This window comes from Heterodontus francisci, chromosome 36 (assembly GCF_036365525.1).
Source record: "Heterodontus francisci isolate sHetFra1 chromosome 36, sHetFra1.hap1, whole genome shotgun sequence".
NCBI lineage: Eukaryota > Metazoa > Chordata > Chondrichthyes > Heterodontiformes > Heterodontidae > Heterodontus > Heterodontus francisci.
The window spans coordinates 22,102,049-22,120,957 of NC_090406.1; the positions used below are offsets into that span (position 1 = coordinate 22,102,049).

At 39.3% G+C, this 18,909-nt stretch overlaps 1 protein-coding gene across 9 annotated transcripts in view; it reads left to right on the forward strand.

Moving 5' to 3' along the window:
* dot1l (DOT1-like histone H3K79 methyltransferase) overlaps positions 1–14,075 on the forward strand; it is a 111,396-nt gene extending 97,321 nt beyond the window's left edge. For 4 of the 9 annotated variants that reach the window (XM_068016322.1, XM_068016324.1, XM_068016327.1 and 1 more), the window contains 4 exons: positions 482–1,000; positions 8,316–8,354; positions 8,513–9,128; positions 9,765–14,075. In XM_068016322.1, coding sequence (XP_067872423.1) covers positions 482–1,000; positions 8,316–8,354; positions 8,513–9,099 — 1,145 coding nt within the window. In that variant the 3' untranslated portion in view covers positions 9,100–9,128; positions 9,765–14,075. Of the gene's footprint in view, positions 1–481; positions 1,001–1,269; positions 4,535–5,837; positions 6,889–8,315; positions 8,355–8,512; positions 9,129–9,764 lie in introns of those variants that run through there. The other 5 variants (XR_010969552.1, XR_010969553.1, XM_068016323.1 and 2 more) reach the window with 5 other exon arrangements.
* Positions 14,076–18,909: the final 4,834 nt, after the last annotated feature.

Below are 18,909 nucleotides of genomic sequence, written 5' to 3' on the forward strand. Positions count from 1 at the left end.
GGAGTGGGTGGGGTGGTGTGTGAGGAAGATGAGTAAAGAGAGACAGTTTATTTCTCTCCTGAATGAGAGCTCAAATAGGCTAACTGGCCTCACTGTATCCATATTTGTGTTGTGATCCACCGTTTTTATTTGTTTATACTTACTGCTGTCTGGTTTTGTAAATCCTACTGTCAATATTATATAGTCATGGAGTCATCATGCTTCCACCATATCTACCTTTTGCACTTCTAGCTCTGTTTACTTTTTGAAAGCTTATTTCAACCTTAAGTCTGTTTAATATTATAAATATGACTTGCGCATTGTGTTATGATCTGGTTCTATTATATTATAGTACCAGAACACCCCCAAATTCTTCAGTGAATAACTTCATATGTGTTACTGGTTTAAACCTATTTTGAAAGTGAAGTTAAATGTGAATTGTTTCTTTCACTCCCAGTTTCTTCCCACACTAACTGTTTTTTTTGTTTTTATATCTTCGTAGGTGGAAGTTTACCAGTACGGAAGCAAGGACTCAGTTCCAGTAGTACAGACAACAGCAGTAAATGGAAATCCACTTTCTCTCCAATATCTGATATCAATTTGACCAAGAACTCTGACAATGCATCTCAGTCAGCATCTCCTTTATGCCAAGCCTCCCCTTTTGGCACCAGGCCTATTACAGGTGAAATTTCAGTCAGTGATGCTAAAATGGGGTCCCATCAGAGGAAACACATCAGCCCCCCAGTTACAGTGGAGGAAAATGGTCATCATGCAGCCTCACCGATCACTTTTAATTACAATTCTGGACGATCCACAGATATCAGTTTACATGATTATAATGAAGGTGCTTGTTTAGCTCGTAAGACTTCAGAGATGGTGGGGCTGAATTCCAGTGCACTGTACCAGCTGACCAGGAACAAAGCTGACTCCAATATTGACTCAAATCTCTCTTCAAACAAGAAGCAACCAGATGTGTTGACTGTTGCAAAGGGCGATGAGCTGAGCAAGTCAGGGGTCAAAGGTAAAGAAAATGCAGGGGGATTAAATTGCTTGAGAGGCCAAATGGAGAAATATGCAAAACTATATAACATAAGGATGAACAAAACAAATCAAGGAGAGTGGAAATGTAAATTAGCCAAAACCATTTTCTTTAATTCCAGTGACCACATTTCTGTTGGGAGGAATACTGGGTGATTAAAAACATGCCAGGTGCTGTTTCAGACAACCGTTACCCCACAGCTAACCATGCACTATGTTCAATTCAGTCACAATCGCAAAATTCTGTTACAGGTTCTTTTCCTGGTCAGCTTACCACAGGATCACAGTACCCTATGGGATCCACATCACTGTAGGGCAACTCAAGCTCCATGATGACTGCCCAGTGTTGCAGTCTTTTAATCGACACCAGTCATTGCAAGCATGGTTCCTGTTACAGCTGCTGGAGCTGGATTGACTAATGCTTGCACTGTTGCTAGTTTCGTGACTACTGGTATTGCTGGTGGGACTGCAGGAGGTGGGTATTTCGGAGAGTATCACAATTAGAAGGTTGGTTTAGCATCTACATTTTAATGATTTGAAGGGAAAGCTCCGCAAAGCATTATATTGTCAGAATATTATTTTTGATAAATTTATTTAAATGTAGACAGTTCTTGGGTTGGCAGGAAGGTACTGTCAGTTCAAAGCTTTGTTGCCCTATTTCATAAACATTCCCTTCACTCTGATCTGCCACAATGTCAGTCTCAGAAGAGCACCATTGACTGTCCTGGTTTGAGTGGGCACAGTTGTGATCCATGAGACATTTCCCTTATTAGTCAACTTTCTATGACCTAATGCACAACCAGGGGCAGTTTTGTAGAGTAGCCGCATGCCCATTTGGGTTGAAACTGTGTCCAATTAATTTCCTGTAGGACATTAGCAGGTGGAGGAAATTTTCAACCCATTAGTATAGGGTGTATTTGAATTTACATCTCCGCTAAGAAAGGCCAATGTTACCAAATCAGTACCCAGTTTCCCAGTGTGTATTATAATATATTTTAAGATCCTGTAAGAGGATGGAGTCGTCTTGTGAATCCTTGGTTACAGTTGATTTATATGGTTTTGTTATGGAACAACTGTAATTTGCTGATTATTTCTTGGTGTCCTTAGTTTGTTTCGTAAAGGACTAGACACTGGGTTCTGCCTTTCTGCGGACACTTGATTTGCATATTACTAGACCAAAGGTTGCTTACCAAAACATATTAACATGACTGTCAGTTATTGTTGAAAGACAGTCTTACCTTGCTCCAAGTAGCCATTAATGTGGTACAGACTTTGCATGGTATGTGGAGTGTGATAGGTAGAATTAAGTTACAACTGATCGTATTTCGGGGGTGGGTGGTGATGGGCATTGGAGAGTAATTTGTTTTAACTGCTGTTGCACAGGTTCAAAGATACTCAATTTCAGCCAGTCTCAACTGCATTTCGTATTTTTGGCAGGACTTTCTAATTGGATTTCTCCTAAATTTAAAAACACCCAACCGTAAAAACTAAATGACAGTCCCCACCTAATAACTGTTGGAAACTAATCCATTTCCATGTACTTGCAAAACTCTTTTTGACTCAATTGACCAATAACACATCAAAACAAGCAGATTTTAATTTGGTTATATTATACTTAATGAGTTCTGTAATGAAAATGTATTTACATTAGAAGCATCCTTGTTTCTTAATTGAGTCCCCACAATAGAGATTTCTGGGTGAGGTTTATATATTCTAGCAGGACTGGCTGTTGCACTAATTTTTAAGAAGTGATGACCAATATCTCAAACATCACTATTGTCTTTTGATTGGAAATATGATGCAATTCTGTTAGAAGACACTTCAGTTAGTTCATAGAGGGGATCTACTAACTTTGTGCAGTAGTGATATATAGAGTCAGCTAGCCATGTATTGCAATGCCACTTGTGTTTGAGTTCACCAGCATTAATTAAAAGTTGGTTTACGGCGTCATATGATTGTTAGTCTTTCATAACTGAGTTGGGTCCTGTATTTTCTGCAGGCTATTTGAAAATTATGGGTCCAACAGGTTTTTGTCGCTTCCTAATTAGCATCGTAACTTGGAGAAATTGGTTAATATAATGGGCCATTTCAACTTTGCATATTTCTCTTACCTGAAAAGTTGCACTGTTTATTTTGGCTTTAGTGGTTATAAAGTCGGACTTAATTTGCTATTATGACCATGTGGAACTTAACCCAAGCTTCGACCAAAAATTGCTTTCTGATTTCATTTGTGCAAAGAAATTATTCCATGCTTTGGCTATATTCACACCAGTCAAAATGGAAGTGTTTTCATTATGTAGCTGCACAGAGATGACGATTACTACGCGTCATTTGAAGCAATTTCACAAGTCCTACAGTTAATCCTCTTGTGAGACAAAGACAAACTAATGATCAGTTATCTAATTGGGTAGTTGAGTGCATTTTGTACTGAGAAACTGGAAAAACCTAAGGGTCAGGCTGAATGTCACTTCAGACATCCAAAGTCTGCTTCCTAAGCACACATAAGTTGGATTCCAATTGCATAGTACTTGGTTGCTCTGTAAGTTCCATCCTCCTGCATTTCTACTATATTTTAAATATTTCATCTTGGAACATACTGAAGATAGATTGCTGGATCAAGTATTTGCCGATAGATTTAGTTATGCATTCTGCCCTTATTTTGTATAACATTTACATTTTTTAATATTTATAGTAAAATAAAGGGAAGTTTGGCAATTAGCGACATGGGCCCTCGTATTTATGGGGAAGGTGTTGAAAGACCAAAAGTTACGAAAGTCGGCAAGGCTGTGGGGATGCAGAGGTTCTGACGAAGTAAATAACATAACCTAATTTGTCTTGTTTTCTTCTGTTTCCCGCCCAGCAACTGGCCAAATTAACAATCTGGCTGGTGGCTGGGATGGAAAACCAGCAGCAGGAGGCTGTAACCAGGGGACCATTGGGGATGGTCATTGGTATTGGGTAGAGCAATTTGGTCTACAAACACAGTGTGGGGTGGGAGGAGATGGAGACTATCAGAGTTGGGGGAAATGGCAGTAGTGGGGGTGTGAGAGAGAGGCTGCAATTGGCAGGATGAAGGCAGAAGGCTCCCTTGAGGGGCAGGGGGAGCACTGTAGCTCCCTCCGGCCCACAAGAGCTGCTATTGTGGAACTCCGCTCCTGCCTCCCTTTCACTGTCCTAAGGAAACTTGTGCAGCAGCAATGAATTTTACATCAGGAGCCTGATTTAAATGTTAATTAGGTGCCCCACTTCTCCATGGTGGGATAACTTGATGCCCCAATATCCACCACTGGGAAAAAAGATGCCAGCAAGTGTATGATATGTTGGAGACAGATTCGATTTAAGTCTTTAACCTTCCCCTGTGTCCTCCCTCCTGTCAGGTGATGGGTATAAAAGGGGTAAAAATTGAAACTGTCGAGCTGGTTAGATGATAGGATTTTCTCTGCAGTGCAGCTAAGAGGCTGGGACTTACAAAACTTAGTTGCTGCAGTAACTATCAATAGTGGGAGAGTGTAATTACAGTATGGCAAATTTGCATAGATTATTTTCATTTATAAATGTGAACTTGGAATTTATAGTGGGGGGGGGGGGAAGAATTTACACCAAAGTAAGACCAGAAAAAAACAAATTTAGGTTTTTAAAATAGGAGTGTGGACTTGAAAAATTCCCATAATGTTAGCAGTAGTAATACATCTAAATATTGGCAATCAGGATTGAGATCTGGTATTGGGATTTGCACCAAATTTAATGCACAATATATCCTGATTACTATTAATAAAAAATGTCTTGGATCACACCCCTTGCAAATATTATAAGTAAATTTCTGTGTAATCCTTTTGTACTAAAATCATTCTGAAAGCAAAGTGTCTTGGCCTAGCAGATTTATTTAGGAAAAATCTTCAGTGACTGCCAGATGATACTCAAATTGCTGTTGCGAGTGGGCTACAACCTGTATGTATCTTGCATTGACACAATGTAGTGCATTTTCTTGAGTATGTTTGTTCTATGTCTATTCCAAGACGATGAGTTTTTTGTCCATTTTGTCTTTCACAAACGCAGAAGCTTTTATATGTTGCGTGAGGTAGTTTCTCAATATTATATATAGGCAAGCTTCTTTTGGTGAAACATCAGTGCCAAAAATCATCATCACATCCTTTCATACAGGTGACCACGTACAAAATCATTTTTCCTAGCTGTAAACAGAGATAAATCTTCAAATGAGGGCAAAAAGTATTAGGTGCAAAATAAATTTTCATCCATTTGTATGCAGTGAATATTTGTTTTTGTCAGTTTGACATACCATGCTGAGTTAAATGCATCATTTTTCAGTTTCTTGAATATTTTTGAATACATAGGAAAGGCAACATAATACATTCATTTTTCTTAAGAGCATGTCTGTTGGGTGGGAGGAAAATGGAATATTGAACTCCTTGTTTAAATGGTTAGAAGTTTCTGAATGAGTCACGTCCTAGAACAACTGTGGTGGGTAGTTCTAAAACAGCACTGATAAAGATCTGGGATCAGTTTGTCTACACCATTTAGTGGGCTAGAAGGGATATATCAAAAGCTCAGTTTGCTATGAACTGTCATTCTAAGCACAGATCTACAATTTGATTACATTGGATTCCAAGGCACTGTACAAGTTCTGTACTTGACTTGCTCATAAAAGCTGATCTCTTTTTAATGCTGATCTCATCTTATTGGAATACTAATGTACATTCAGCTTCTTCTGCAGTTGAATAGAAGTAAATGAACTTAATGCTGGACCTTGTATTGGAGAAAAAGAGCTGTTTGATCTCTTGAAATCTTTTTATTGATCTTAGTGTACCACATCAAGTGCAAGTAATGGGCTGCGTGATCAAATTCTACAGAAAATGTTGATGGACATGACACATGCTTACACTATAGACCCTCAAAGCATGCTTTGGATGACATGGCTTTAGTAGTTTTTCTTGACCATGTTGGGGTGGTCATCCTCCAAAAGGAGTGCTTAAGAAGATCGCATAAGAAATTAACACCAGTTCCATCCTCAACTAAGACTTCTTCCATGCCCTTTTGTGCAACTGATTCTGGCCTTTCAAGATCCACACAGCATTGAATGTTTGTCCAGCATTGCAGTTCCACCTCTGACATCAACAGCCCTTTCCAGAGTAGATTTGAACACTGCAACCGAAAGTGGTATCAAAATTCTATCTTTTTTGGCACTGATGCTGAGTGTCAACAGCAATCCCTATTGGCATCAATATTGGCCAGTTACAAATCGAACATTACTAAGTGATACAAATTAGACCTCTACCAAGTAAATTGCATTGATGCCCTTTGCTACAGTTTATTTTTCATTGATGCCAGCCATTACTATTGGTGCTTTAGGTATTGAGTTCCAGTTGAGTCTCAAGGATCTTCCATTCTTAGCCTACTGTTTGCTGCAAAATATTTTCCCAATTTGTACTGATGATGCTGTTTGAAAGGACCATCATTCATATGGAAAAGCAGTGGTAAACCCGTTTCTATTGTTGCATCCTCTTGGATTTCTGCATTATGGTCCCATGAGATAGGACTTGGAATGTTTGTGACAAGCTCTACAATGAAGATTATTCTTGGATTGGCTCCTTAGGTTGGAAAGAACCCCGAGTCTTGAACCACTAACAGAGGAGAAGGGAAAGAACCTTGCTTCTGCTGCTGTCTGAAGCCACCACTCTGCCTATCCCACCCTCTGCAAATCAAAAGATGCAGGATAAAGAATTGGCAATGATGCAATGTCTCAGATTCTGGGGATTGGGAAAATTTATTTTGGGGTTCATTGCATTATCTGTACAGTCACCTAAGTTCTGCGAAGCATTCTTCAGAAGTGGACATCTTTATGTGATCTCAAAAGTGGGTTCCACTACTTTCTGATTCTCAAACTCTTGATTCCAGCTTGTATTTGAAAGAATGTGTTAAACATGCTTAAATTAGTTTGAAATAGTCTCTGCTCAGGAGAATAGCTGGATACTATTGACACAAGACACATATTTCCAAATGGCTTTTCATTTATAACAGTGTCTGAGATTCCATGTGTAAGGGAAGAGCTACCAGACTGTTGGTTTGATTGGCTGTAGTGTATCGCTTCTTTTAAGCTTGAGCCTTTATCTCTTTGTGGTTCAATCCTAAATCATTTTCCAACATCTTATGCATTCCTATCTAAAATGGTATGTTGTAAACACTTTGCTACGTTACACTTTAATATGTCAAAATATCTTGGGGCGCTTCATAAAATTGCTTATTTTGAATTGTAGTAATATGCTCTAAATGCTATTACTAATAATCAAACCAAATTCCATACACTATTTAATAGTCCTTTTAGATTATTCAGTTGGTCATATGGAAAGCCATTGAAGAATTCAAGGGTGGATTGGATGAAAAAAAAAATTTTTTTTTGGGTAGGGTATAAAGAAGCCCAGAGACTAATTATATTTACCACTTCATTCTACATCAGTTGCTGCAGGTGATATTTTTTGCTTTTGGCAGTTGTGTTGAAATTATTTCTGCCTTTTATGAACAGTTCTGAATTTAAACTCTTTTTGTGTTCAGGACATCAGGTGTAGTCCAAATACCCTTCCAATTATCTTTGAGGTTAAAGTTAGCATTTAAGCTGTACACAAATGAGGAGACCATCTAACTCAGCCTTGCATAGATACCTAGACTTGCTATCACATCATGTAACTGTCCCTTGATTCAAGTTTTTGCTTTCACTACCCTACCTTACAGGCAATTCCAGGTACTATCGGGCTTTGCTTGAAGCATAGTTGCCATTTGTCTTTGACCAGTTAGCACCTGTGTCCACTTGTCCTCCAAGCTCTAGTTTAGCTTCGGGTAGTGTGCTGGATTTATCGTGAGTTGATTGTGTATTCATGCTGAGTTAGCTGACTCTGCTTTGATGCTAACTGGGTGTGCTGCAGTTGATTTCTTAGCTGGTGAGAGGGTAAATTCTTCAGTCGGGGTTTCTGTTTGAGTGCCATCCAGTGGCCCCTTTCTGGACAGTGAACGTCATCTGGTGAGATCAGGGATCTGTCTCTCTCTGTTGTCCTCCATGGTTGAATCATGCAGTAACAGTCATGTAGGTACACATATCAACAGCGGTTACTTTGCCAACGTTTTAAAGGGATTCAAGTATTTGATTAAATTGGGAGGAGAAAATTTGATGGATGGGGGGGAAGGCATAGAGGAGGGAGGAAAACTTGTAAATAACTGTGTGGTTGGTATCATCTTTTAAAAGTATTGTTTACATATTTTTGTATAAAAGTATATTTCTTTTCCTTTAGATATACTAGACATTGAAAAGGAGAGTTGCTATGCTTTGGGTAACCTGAATTGTTTTGCTTTTTTATAAATCTATTTTCTTTTGCTTTTACTGTGCTTGCTGGAAAAAAAGCTGTAAGTGTGGGCTTAGCTGCTGATTTGATGCTTTGCTTTCTGCTAGACAAAAATCTTTGAGCTGTTTTTTTCTCTCCTATTTCAGGTATTTTTAACCATGTGGTGCCTTCAGTCTCTTCTCATCAGTTTGGAGCCAATTTCAGCAGTGTTCCAGTGTCTAGTAGCACGATGTTAAGCTTTAACCCACTACAGACTGTTCCTATTACTTCCCATTCATTTCTTTCTGTTTCTTCCAGTACATTATCTTCCACTGAGAGCAGAGTGGCCCCTTACCTTACCCGAGCACCTACGCAGTCTGTACTTAACACACCTCCCCCCAATATTTCCTTACCGCCACCCCCTCCACTGTTAAATTCAAACAGTTCTGATCCTTCCCTTTTCCGGAATATGTCCACTGTTAGTGATGGATATTTGCCTTCAACCATTTCTTGCTCCTCTTCAGCTGCTTCGCTTCAATCTGCTAACACTGCATTAGCCATGAAGCTTGCATCTCTGCAGCCCAAAGCTTCTCACCCTTCCTTCACAGTGCATCACCCACCTTTGCCACATTCAGCGCTCGCTCAGTCAACACCTCTCATCCCTCAGTCCAGCACAAATACATCTGCAATGTGGGTCACACTTGGCATGCAGTCTCCTTATGCTACACATTTCTCTGGGGTTAAACCTCGATAAGAACTTGCGTACTTTATCAGTCTTATAAGGTAAGGTTAGAAAAATGTGCAAGGTTAAAACAATTTATCAGAATGTGTACAGCTATACGTGTGATATCTTGATAAAATGCAAACTCTAGGAGTGTAAAAATTGACCAACTTTGCAAAATGAAAATAGTTAGAATATCTAATGAACAGTTTAGGAATGGTTTTTCTTGGTGTAGTGTGGGCATATGCTTCAAATCCGAAATGCAAATACTGATATCTCCACCAATAAAAAGAACTGCTTTCCAAAACTAAACAAAGTTCAAACAATAATGTACTGGCTTAATGTTAATTATCACAACATTGTAAAATTCAGTATTGCAGTCTGATTAGAGTCATTTGAGTTTCATATGAAGACTTATCTTGTAATATTGATGCCTTTTAGTGGAAGTTTTCTTATTAGAATTAAAAATTCATTAACATTTTGCTGTTCAGTTAGTATTAAATTTACACCTGGGATGTGTGAATCTCCAAACTTTAGTTACTACCTATTGAAAAGAGTTTGCTGTCGTTGATACTTAAAGGTGAATGGGGAATTTCTTGCCACCTCACCTAATCATTCCGTTATTTGTTTTTGAATTTGAAGTATGGTACAGTTATTAATGGAAGGATAGATAATGTACTTTTCCCTTCTGTCTCTAGGTAATTAGGAATTCTACCTCAAAACAATGTGACCTATGCAAGGACGATGTGGACCAACTTCATCCACTTCCATCAAACAAAAGGTGCTTGAGTGGCCTGACCTGAAAACATTGTTTTGCTTCTTTACTACTGGAAAATAAAAGCAAATACATTCTACTGTGAATTGATTTTAGTGTTGCTGCAAAAATTGGCTCCTGTTGTAGGGTGTTTTAGAAACTATTTATCTTTTTTCAAAGTGATCGGGACTAGTCATTGTTCCAGCAAGCCTGTAGAGGCTTTGAAGTGTGAAGTGCAGCGCACACCAGCATTCATTTGTTAGCCTGCTGTTGGTGCTATTTTAACCACCACAAACTGTGCCTCTGTGGGTTCTGATCCCTGGTGCTTATTATTCTGAAAGGTTGAAAACTGAATTGTTAGCTGAGATTAGTTTCTCAGCAGCAAGTGATATCCTTGTAATATTTTGCATCACTTGTTAACGACAGTTTGGTACTCGATGCAAATGTTCAGCCTTCTTCAGTTTACTTTATACAAGTACAATCCTGCTCTTCTCTTCCTCTGATCGTCTCTGGTCTTTTGTATGTTAAGTGAGCGTTCATGATAACATGGTAAAATACTGTCATCACTGTCTTTTTCTCATTAATTTAATGGTGTTTTATAGCATTGTAAATTGCAATTGAAACAATGTAATCTAATACCATTAGATAAAGATTTATTATACATTTGAATTATTGCTGTGTGTAATTTTAATTGTAAGCAATAGCACATTGTTTTTCTGGTAAACTTAGTGTACAATGAAGTGTAAATTTTACCATTTTCTACACATTTTGTTCAAGAAATATGTATTATGTATAAACAACCCAAGAGAGCAAAATGTGAAAAGGAAGACTGAAATTTAAAATGCAATGGGATTTCATAGACTGTAGGTCATTTAAAAATGTATTTTAATTTTTTTCACAAAGTTTTATACATTCATGATGGGACATCTTTACTAATCCAGTTTTAAAAAGTACCTCAAGTTTTTTAATATCCTTACAAAAGTTAAACTTTCTGGTTAAAGAATTCAACATTGGATTGTGCTTGAAGCTCAATGTTTTTTCTTTTATCAAATTATTTAAAAAAAAAAGCTATGTTTTTTTAAAGGTCTGAAGCAAAGAAATTGCAGTAATTTTTTATGTAATTATATTCACTAACCAAACTGCAGTAAGACCAATGCCAAGCATTTTTCTAAGTATAATGAAATGATTAAATACGTAACTGAGAGTGACTTTAAGGTTTTTAGGCCAGCAAAGAGCTGTACTGTCTTTCCAGGTGGAGCTAATTCTCGTGCCCTGTATTGATTGCAGTGCAGCACACAGGAGCCCATATATCTTCTTTTTAAAAACATTATCCAGCATGTTAAGTAACTATAGAACCTATAAAAGGGGTTGGTGGGTGGGGGTGGAGACTTATTCTTCAGTTCTGCTGACTGTTTTGAAACCACATTGCAGTTTAAAAAAACTGTTGTATTTTACCTGAGCAAATTAACTGTTTGTTTTTACTTTTGGAATATCTAGAAGGTTGTTTAGTTTTAGTGGTGACTATGTGGGAATTTGAATTTGTGACTGAGTAATTGTAATAAAATGAAAGCTTGTAAAAGTGTGAGCAGAAATATTGGCTTTTTACAGAATGGGGGAACCGTGGTTCTTAAGAAAAGTTGAGCTTGATGATCCTCCAGTGTGCATGCACTTTGATGCATGACTAGCGCTAAAATAATGACATATTTCCTATACATGTTCAGTGCTGTAATAATGCACAATATAGTTAAAATTGTAAGTGTTCAAGTGCAAACACTGATTGGACACCTTCCACTGACTGGCTACCAGCTTCAGTGCTTAGTCATGTTAATATTTTGACCGTTACTTGAAACTAATATTTATTCAAGTTTAAAATACCATAGCGTAGTACTGTAGAGAGTTTTACTTCCCTTTTTGTATTCTGACATATTCCTGGGAAAGACCATGAAATGTGTCACGAGATCTTGGGAAGCAGAAAGATTACTGGAATGCAATCTTTTGTTTTCTTCCTTTTTGAAATAGCGAAGAGAGTAATTGAACTAGGAAATAGTTGACTAAAATTAGACTGTTAGTCTGTTATTGGTACAGATGCAATAGTTATCAGGTATTATAAACTCTGCTTTTGAGGTGCAACAAGTCAAATAAATTAAAATACAGAGTACTGTTCTATTGCAATAGACACTAAACAGTAAGAAATCTAAATTATTCAAGAATATGGTGTTTGGTTGGATTTCAATCCCATAGAACCTACTTTGTAGAGTCCAGTGATGTTGACTGCAGATTGATTATTTGGTTAATGCATTCTACCAGAAGTTTCATGGAAGCATGTATAGGAAGACAATTAGAAATTTAACTTCACTTTTGTACAATGTGACAAAATTCACACTAGTACTTAGTAGTTAGCTAACCAGTAACTGAGCAAAACATCTGACAACGGCAGGATATTCTCATAAGTAGCCTTAGGTAGATTGAGGTGTAATTACATGCTGTGAAAACTGAGCCATATAACTTAATAGAAAAAGGTGCATTTATGTCATTTTATGTTGGTTTATAGTAATAAAACAAATTGCTTTTTGTAAGTAGTCAAAATCAATTTGTACAATCCATCAGGGGTGCCTCTATCATGCAGAAAATGTAAATGAGATTGCCCCTTAAGAATCAAACATCTATTGTGATCTGTACACTATTTATCAAGTTCAGTTTACTGTAAGGAAAATCTTCTGTACAAAGTAATACTATTATTTTAATATATATATTACCAAAATGCCTGAGATATATTAGAAACTATTACCTAATTTTCTTGAGTATGCCCAAATATCTTGGAGGACATTTTTTTCTGTTTGTAACAAAATTGTACATAAAAAGGAAATAAACCCTTTCCAGGTGTCTCTGTGAACCATCACAAGGCATAGATGACATTCTTCAGCACTGAAAGGTAATGTCCATCATATGCTGGATTTTAGATGTTAACTGTATTCTACATTTTTCTTTCACTTGCCCACATGCACTTAAGGGTATTTAAACATGGTTTTACATTTTAAAAATGCTTATGTTGGGAAAAACATTTGAGATACAAGTATATTTTAATCCTCGTTGCACTGCATCCTGAATGAGCATTCAAAACAATGCATCTGTAAATATCAAAATTGACATGTTATAAAATTTTACAACTTAACATAAATGGTGCATCAAGTAGCTTGTTTCAGTTGAGATTGCATGGCTGTTAGGCTTATTTTAAATTAACCACAGTTAATTTGTGATTTGTGGACTACGATGAAGGGGATTACAAAACAGTGTTAAGACTCCTGATTATTTCGGGCACATACTATCCCCAAAAAGTTTACAAACAGGAGTTAGGACTATTAATTTAGCAAATTTCTTGAGTTGAAAACAAAATACCTCAGTAATGAGGTGCAAGAATCTGAACTTTGTTAAATGTTTTGCCTTCAGACTCCTCTCATCTTAAACTCCATTTAAGCTTTTGACATCTCGGACTTAGGTTTTCATCAGTTTGTAGTATTTATCAGAAGGCTATGTATTATCCTGTGTAAGATGGACGTTATCTTTAAATATGCAAGTGGAGGATGAATCAGATATTCTTTGCACTTGTACCAGTCTGTCTTTTTGTGGCTATAGCTTATATTGTACAATGCTGCTTGGTGTGAAAGAAAAAAAGTTGTCCTAAATAAATACAATGTTAAGGAAATAAAATCTGTGGTTATTTAAAAATTCAGTGAATATACATGAGTTGTTCAATATGTACAGAGGGGAAGCTGATATTGCATTAGAATTGGCTTGTGACTATTTTGGCATGGTTGTAGAATTTGAAATATAACTAGATATTCATATTGACAGCTAGTTCAGTTGGCTTTTTCAAATTTTTCATAATGTAGACTTGGTGCATATACTGTGGGGTAGGGAAGGGGATGTTTTGTGATTACAGTTGCCTAGTGCTTATTACATTTTGTGAAATTTGTGAAGGTTAAATGGCAAGCATTCGAAAGATATCTCATTGTTTTTCTTTATATGTAATATAGTGGAACTGCTCTTTATCATTTTTTTTCTGCCATTCCACCTCTTTCTAAAGTACTGTAAATCCAGTTAAGTTGCAATTACTAAAATTGTTTGGAGGAATAAATTTTCTTTTACCTGTCAGTTTTGACATTTTGCCCCAAATTATTGAATTTTGTCTCTGGTGTTTGCTTTGCCCAGAAACTATGCTTTTAGGGGTTTTTTGCTTTTTAATAAACTTGTGTATTTCTAAATATAAAATGTTGTGTATTAATTGGAAAAAATGTATTTTAGGAACTACAAAACTTGTAAAAAATTTCAACGCAACATAGCTGTTTTTAAGGGGAAGATGAAGTCACCATTACACGTGCTATTGCACAGCTTTCGTGTCTAATCCGCTCTATTCCAAATTATTTTCATTGCAGATGCAATTGTGCCACACTTGTAATTCTGTACAGTACAGTAATCATTCTGAATGTGTTCTTATATTTTTGTTTACCACTGTTTTACTGTATCTAATTAGTAGACCTAATAGAGATATCCTGTGCAGGAAGCTCCAATCATTGGGTGAAGGATTAAAATATAAATACAAATGGAAGAGGCCACTTGGCTGATCCCAACTCCTCCATCGAGAAGAAAAAATAAACAGGCCTTCCCTTCACCCCCCCCCCCCCCCCCCCCCAATGCTTGCAACTTCGCACCCAAGGGTTCTGCCTTCACTACCTCACCTGGATGTTTATAACCAAGTGTTGATCACTTTGTATACTAAACCTCAGAGCATTAGTGCTAAATTTGCTTTTCACTATTTGAACTTGTGACCCCATCTTATCATTGTGTAAATTGTGGTTTTCAGTCTTAAATAATTTCCATACAATTTACTATCTGATGTACCTCAGGCCTGTTCTTGTCTGTCTCTGAAGATCCCAAGAATGTCCAATCTTTCCTCCTAATTCATCAGTCTTGTGACACTGAGGATCAACTTTATAGCTCTTCTCTGCGCCACTTCCAGGGTTTTCATAGAACAGCACAGTAGAGGCCCTTCGGCCCACGATGTTGTGCCGAAACTTTAACCTACTCTAAGATCAAACTAACTACCTACCCTTCATTCTACTATCATCCATGTACCTATCCAAGAGTCGCTTAAATGTCCCTAATGTATCTGCTTCTACCACCACCGCTGGCAGTGCATTCCACGCACCCACCACTCTCTGTGTAAAGAACCTACCTCTGACATCTCCCCGAAACCTTCCTCCAATCACCTTAAAATTATGCCCCCTGGTGATGGCCCTTTCCACCCTGGGAAAAAGTCTCTGGCTATCCACTCTATCTATGCCTCTCATCATCTTGTACCCCTCTATCAAGTCACCTCTCATCCTTCTTCACTCCAATGAGAAAAGCCCAAGCTCCCTCAATCTTTCTTCGTAAGACATGCCCTCCAGTCCAGGCAGCATCCTGGTAAATCTCCTCTGCACCCTCTCTAAAGCTTCCACATCCTTCCTGTAATGAGGCGACCAGAACTGAACACAATATTCCAAGTGTGGTCGAACCAGGGCCTTATAGAGCTGCAGCATAACCTCGCGGCTCTTAAACTCAATCCCCCTGTTAATGAAAGCCAACACATCATATGCCTTCTTAGCAACCCTGTCAACTTTGAGCGATCTATGGACATGGACCCCAAGATCCCTCTGTTCCTCCACACTACCAAGAATCCTGTCTTTAAGCCTATATTCCGCATTCAAATTCGACCTTCCAAAATGAATCACTTCACACATTTCCAGGTTGAATTCCATCTGCCACTTCTCAGCCCAGCTCTGCATCCCGTCAATGTCCCGTTGCAACCTACAACAGCCTTCCACACCATCCACAACTCCAGCAACCTTCGTGTCATCGGCAAACTTGCTAACTCAGCCTTCCACTTCCTTATCCAAGTCATTTATAAAAATCACAAAGAGCAGAGGTCCCAGAACAGATCCCTGCGGAACACCACTGGTCACCGAGCTCCAGGCTGAATACTTTCCATCTACTACTACCCTCTGTCTTCTATGGGCTAGCCAATTTTGTATCCAGACAGCCAACTTCCCCTGTATCCCATGCCTCCTCACTTTCTGAATGAGCCTACCATGGGGAACCTTATCAAACGCCTTGCTAAAATCCATATACACCACATCCACTGCTCTTCCTTCATCAATGTGTTTTGTCACATCTTCAAAGAATTCAATAAGGCTTGTGAGGCATGACCTGCCCCTCACAAAGCCATGCTGACTGTCTCTAATCAAACCATGCTTTTCCAAATAATCATAAATCCTGTCTCTCAGAATCCTCTCCAATAATTTGCCCACTACTGACGTAAGACTGACTGGTCTATAATTCCCAGGGTTATCCCTATTCCCTTTCTTGAACAAGAGAACAACATTTGCCACCCTCCAATCATCCGGTACTACTCCAGTGGACAGTGAGGATGCAAAGATCATCGCTAAAGGCGCAGCAATCTCTTTCCTCGCTTCCCGTAATATCCTTGGGTATATCCCATCTGGCCCCGGGGACTTATCTGCTCTCATATCATTCAAAATTTCCAGCACATCCTCCCTCTTCACCTCAACCTGTTTGAGCATATCAGCCTGTTCCACGCTGTCCTCACAAACGACCAGGTCCCTCTCACTAGTGAATACTGAAGCAAAGTATTCATTTAGGACCTCCCCTACCACCTCCGACTCCAGGCACAAGTTCCCCCCACTATCCCTGATTGGCCCTACCCTCACTCTGGCCATCCTCTTGTTCTTCACATAAGTGTAGAACACCTTGGGATTTTCCTTAATCCTACCCGCCAAGACTTTTTCATGTCCCCTGCTAGCTCTCCTAAGTCTATTCTTCAGTTCCTTGCTGGCTACCTTGTAACCCTCTAGAGCCCTGTCTGATCCTTGCTTCCTCAACCTTAAGTAAGCTTCCTTCTTCCTCTTGACTGGCTGTTCCACATCTCTTGTCATCCAAGGTTTCTCCACCCTACCATCCCTTCCTTGCCTCATTGGGACAAACCTATCCAGCAGTCGCAGCAAGTGTTCCCTAAACAACCTCCACATTTCTGTCGTGCATTTCCCTGAAAACATCTGTTCCCAGTTTATGCTCCCCAGGTCTTGCCTAATAGCATTGTAATTCCCCCTCCCCCAATTAAATATTTTCCCATCCCGTCTGCTCCTGTCCCTCTCCATGACTATAGTAAAGGTCAGGGAGTTGTGATCACTATCACCGAAATGCTCTCCCACCGATAGATCTGCCACCTGGCCTGGTTCTTTGCCAAGCACCAAGTCCAACATAGCCTCCCCTCTAGTCGGCCTATCTACATATTGAGTCAGGAAACCTTCCTGGACACACCTGACAAAAACTGCTCCATCCAAATTATTTGCACTAAGGAGGTTCCAATCAATATTAGGGAAGTTGAAGTCACCCATGACAACAACCCTGTTACTTCTGCACCTTTCCAAAATCTGCCTCCCAATCTGTTCCTCCATGTCTCTGTTGCTATTGGGGGGTCTATAGAAAACTCCCAACAAAGTGACTGATCCTTTCCTGTTTCTGACTTCCACCCATAACGACTCAGTAGACAAACCCTGCTCGATGACCTCCCTTTCTGCAGCTGTGATACTATCCCTGATTAGCAATGCCACTCCCCCACCTCTTTTACCTCCCTCCCTATTCCTTTTGAAACATCTAAACCCCGGAACATCCAGCATCCATTCCTGCCCCTGTGATATCCACATCTCCGTAATGGCCACAACATCATAGCTCCAAGTACTGATCCATGCTCTAAGTTCATCACCCTTATTTCTGACACTTCTTGCGTTAAAATAGACGCACTTCAACCCATCATACTGGCTGCAACTTTGTCATGTCAATTGTCTAACCTTCCTCACAGACTTTCTGCACTCGGTATCTGCCTGTTCAACAGCTACCCCATCCACTGATCCTTAGCTCCGGTTCCCATCCCCCTGCCAAACTAGTTTAAACCCTCCCGAAGAGCTCTAGCAAACCTCCCACCCAGGATATTGGTGCCCCTCCAGTTCAGATGCAACCCGTCCTTCTTGTACAGGTCCCACCTTCCCCAGAAGGTATCCCAATGATCCAATTATCTGAATCCCTCCCTCCTACACCAGTTCTGTAGCCACGTGTTCAGCTGCACTCGCTCCCTGTTTCTAGCCTCACTAGCACGTGGCACCGGTAACAATCCTGAGATTACTCTGCTCGTCCTGCCTTTCAGCTTCCTATATTCGCTTTTCAGGTCCTCATCCCTTTTCCTAGCTATATCATTGGTACCGATATGTACCACGACCTCTGGCTGCTCCCCCTCCCTTGTGACTCATTGACCAAAACTGGACACCAATATTCAATGTGTGGGCTAGTTTAAATATCTTCCCCACTAATAGTATTCCTCTTATTTAGTCTTCAGACTACTAGAAAAGATTGGATGTCCACCAAAGCTACTAAGTATCATCACCTCATTCCATGACAATATGAAAGGCACAATTCAACATGGTGGCTCCTCATCAGAGCCCTTTCCGATCCTGAGTGGCGTGAAACAGGGCTGTGTTCTTGCACCCACGCTTTTTGTGATTTTCTTCTCCCTGCTGCTTTCACATGCGTTCAAGTCCTCTGCAGAAGGAATTTTCCTCCACACAAGATCGGGGCAGGTTGTTCAACCTTGCCCGTCTAAGAGCGAAGTCCAAAGTACGGAAAGTCCTCATCAGGGAACTCCTCTTTGCTGACGATGCTGCTTTAACATCTCACACTGAAGAGTGCCTACAGAGTCTTCTCGACATGCTCCGCTATTCAATAAGATCATAGCTGATCTTAGGCTTCAATTTCACTTTTGTGCCCTTGATTCCCTGAGAGACCAAAAATCTGTGTTTCCGAGCTTTATATGTATTCAACAATGGAGCATCCACAAACCTCTGGGATAGAGAATTCCAAAGATTCACAACCCTTTTGAGTGAAGTAATTTCTCCTCATCTCAGTCCTAAAAGATTGGCCTCTTATCCTGAGACTGTGTCCCTGGGTTTTAGATTCCCCGACCAGTGGAAACAATCTCT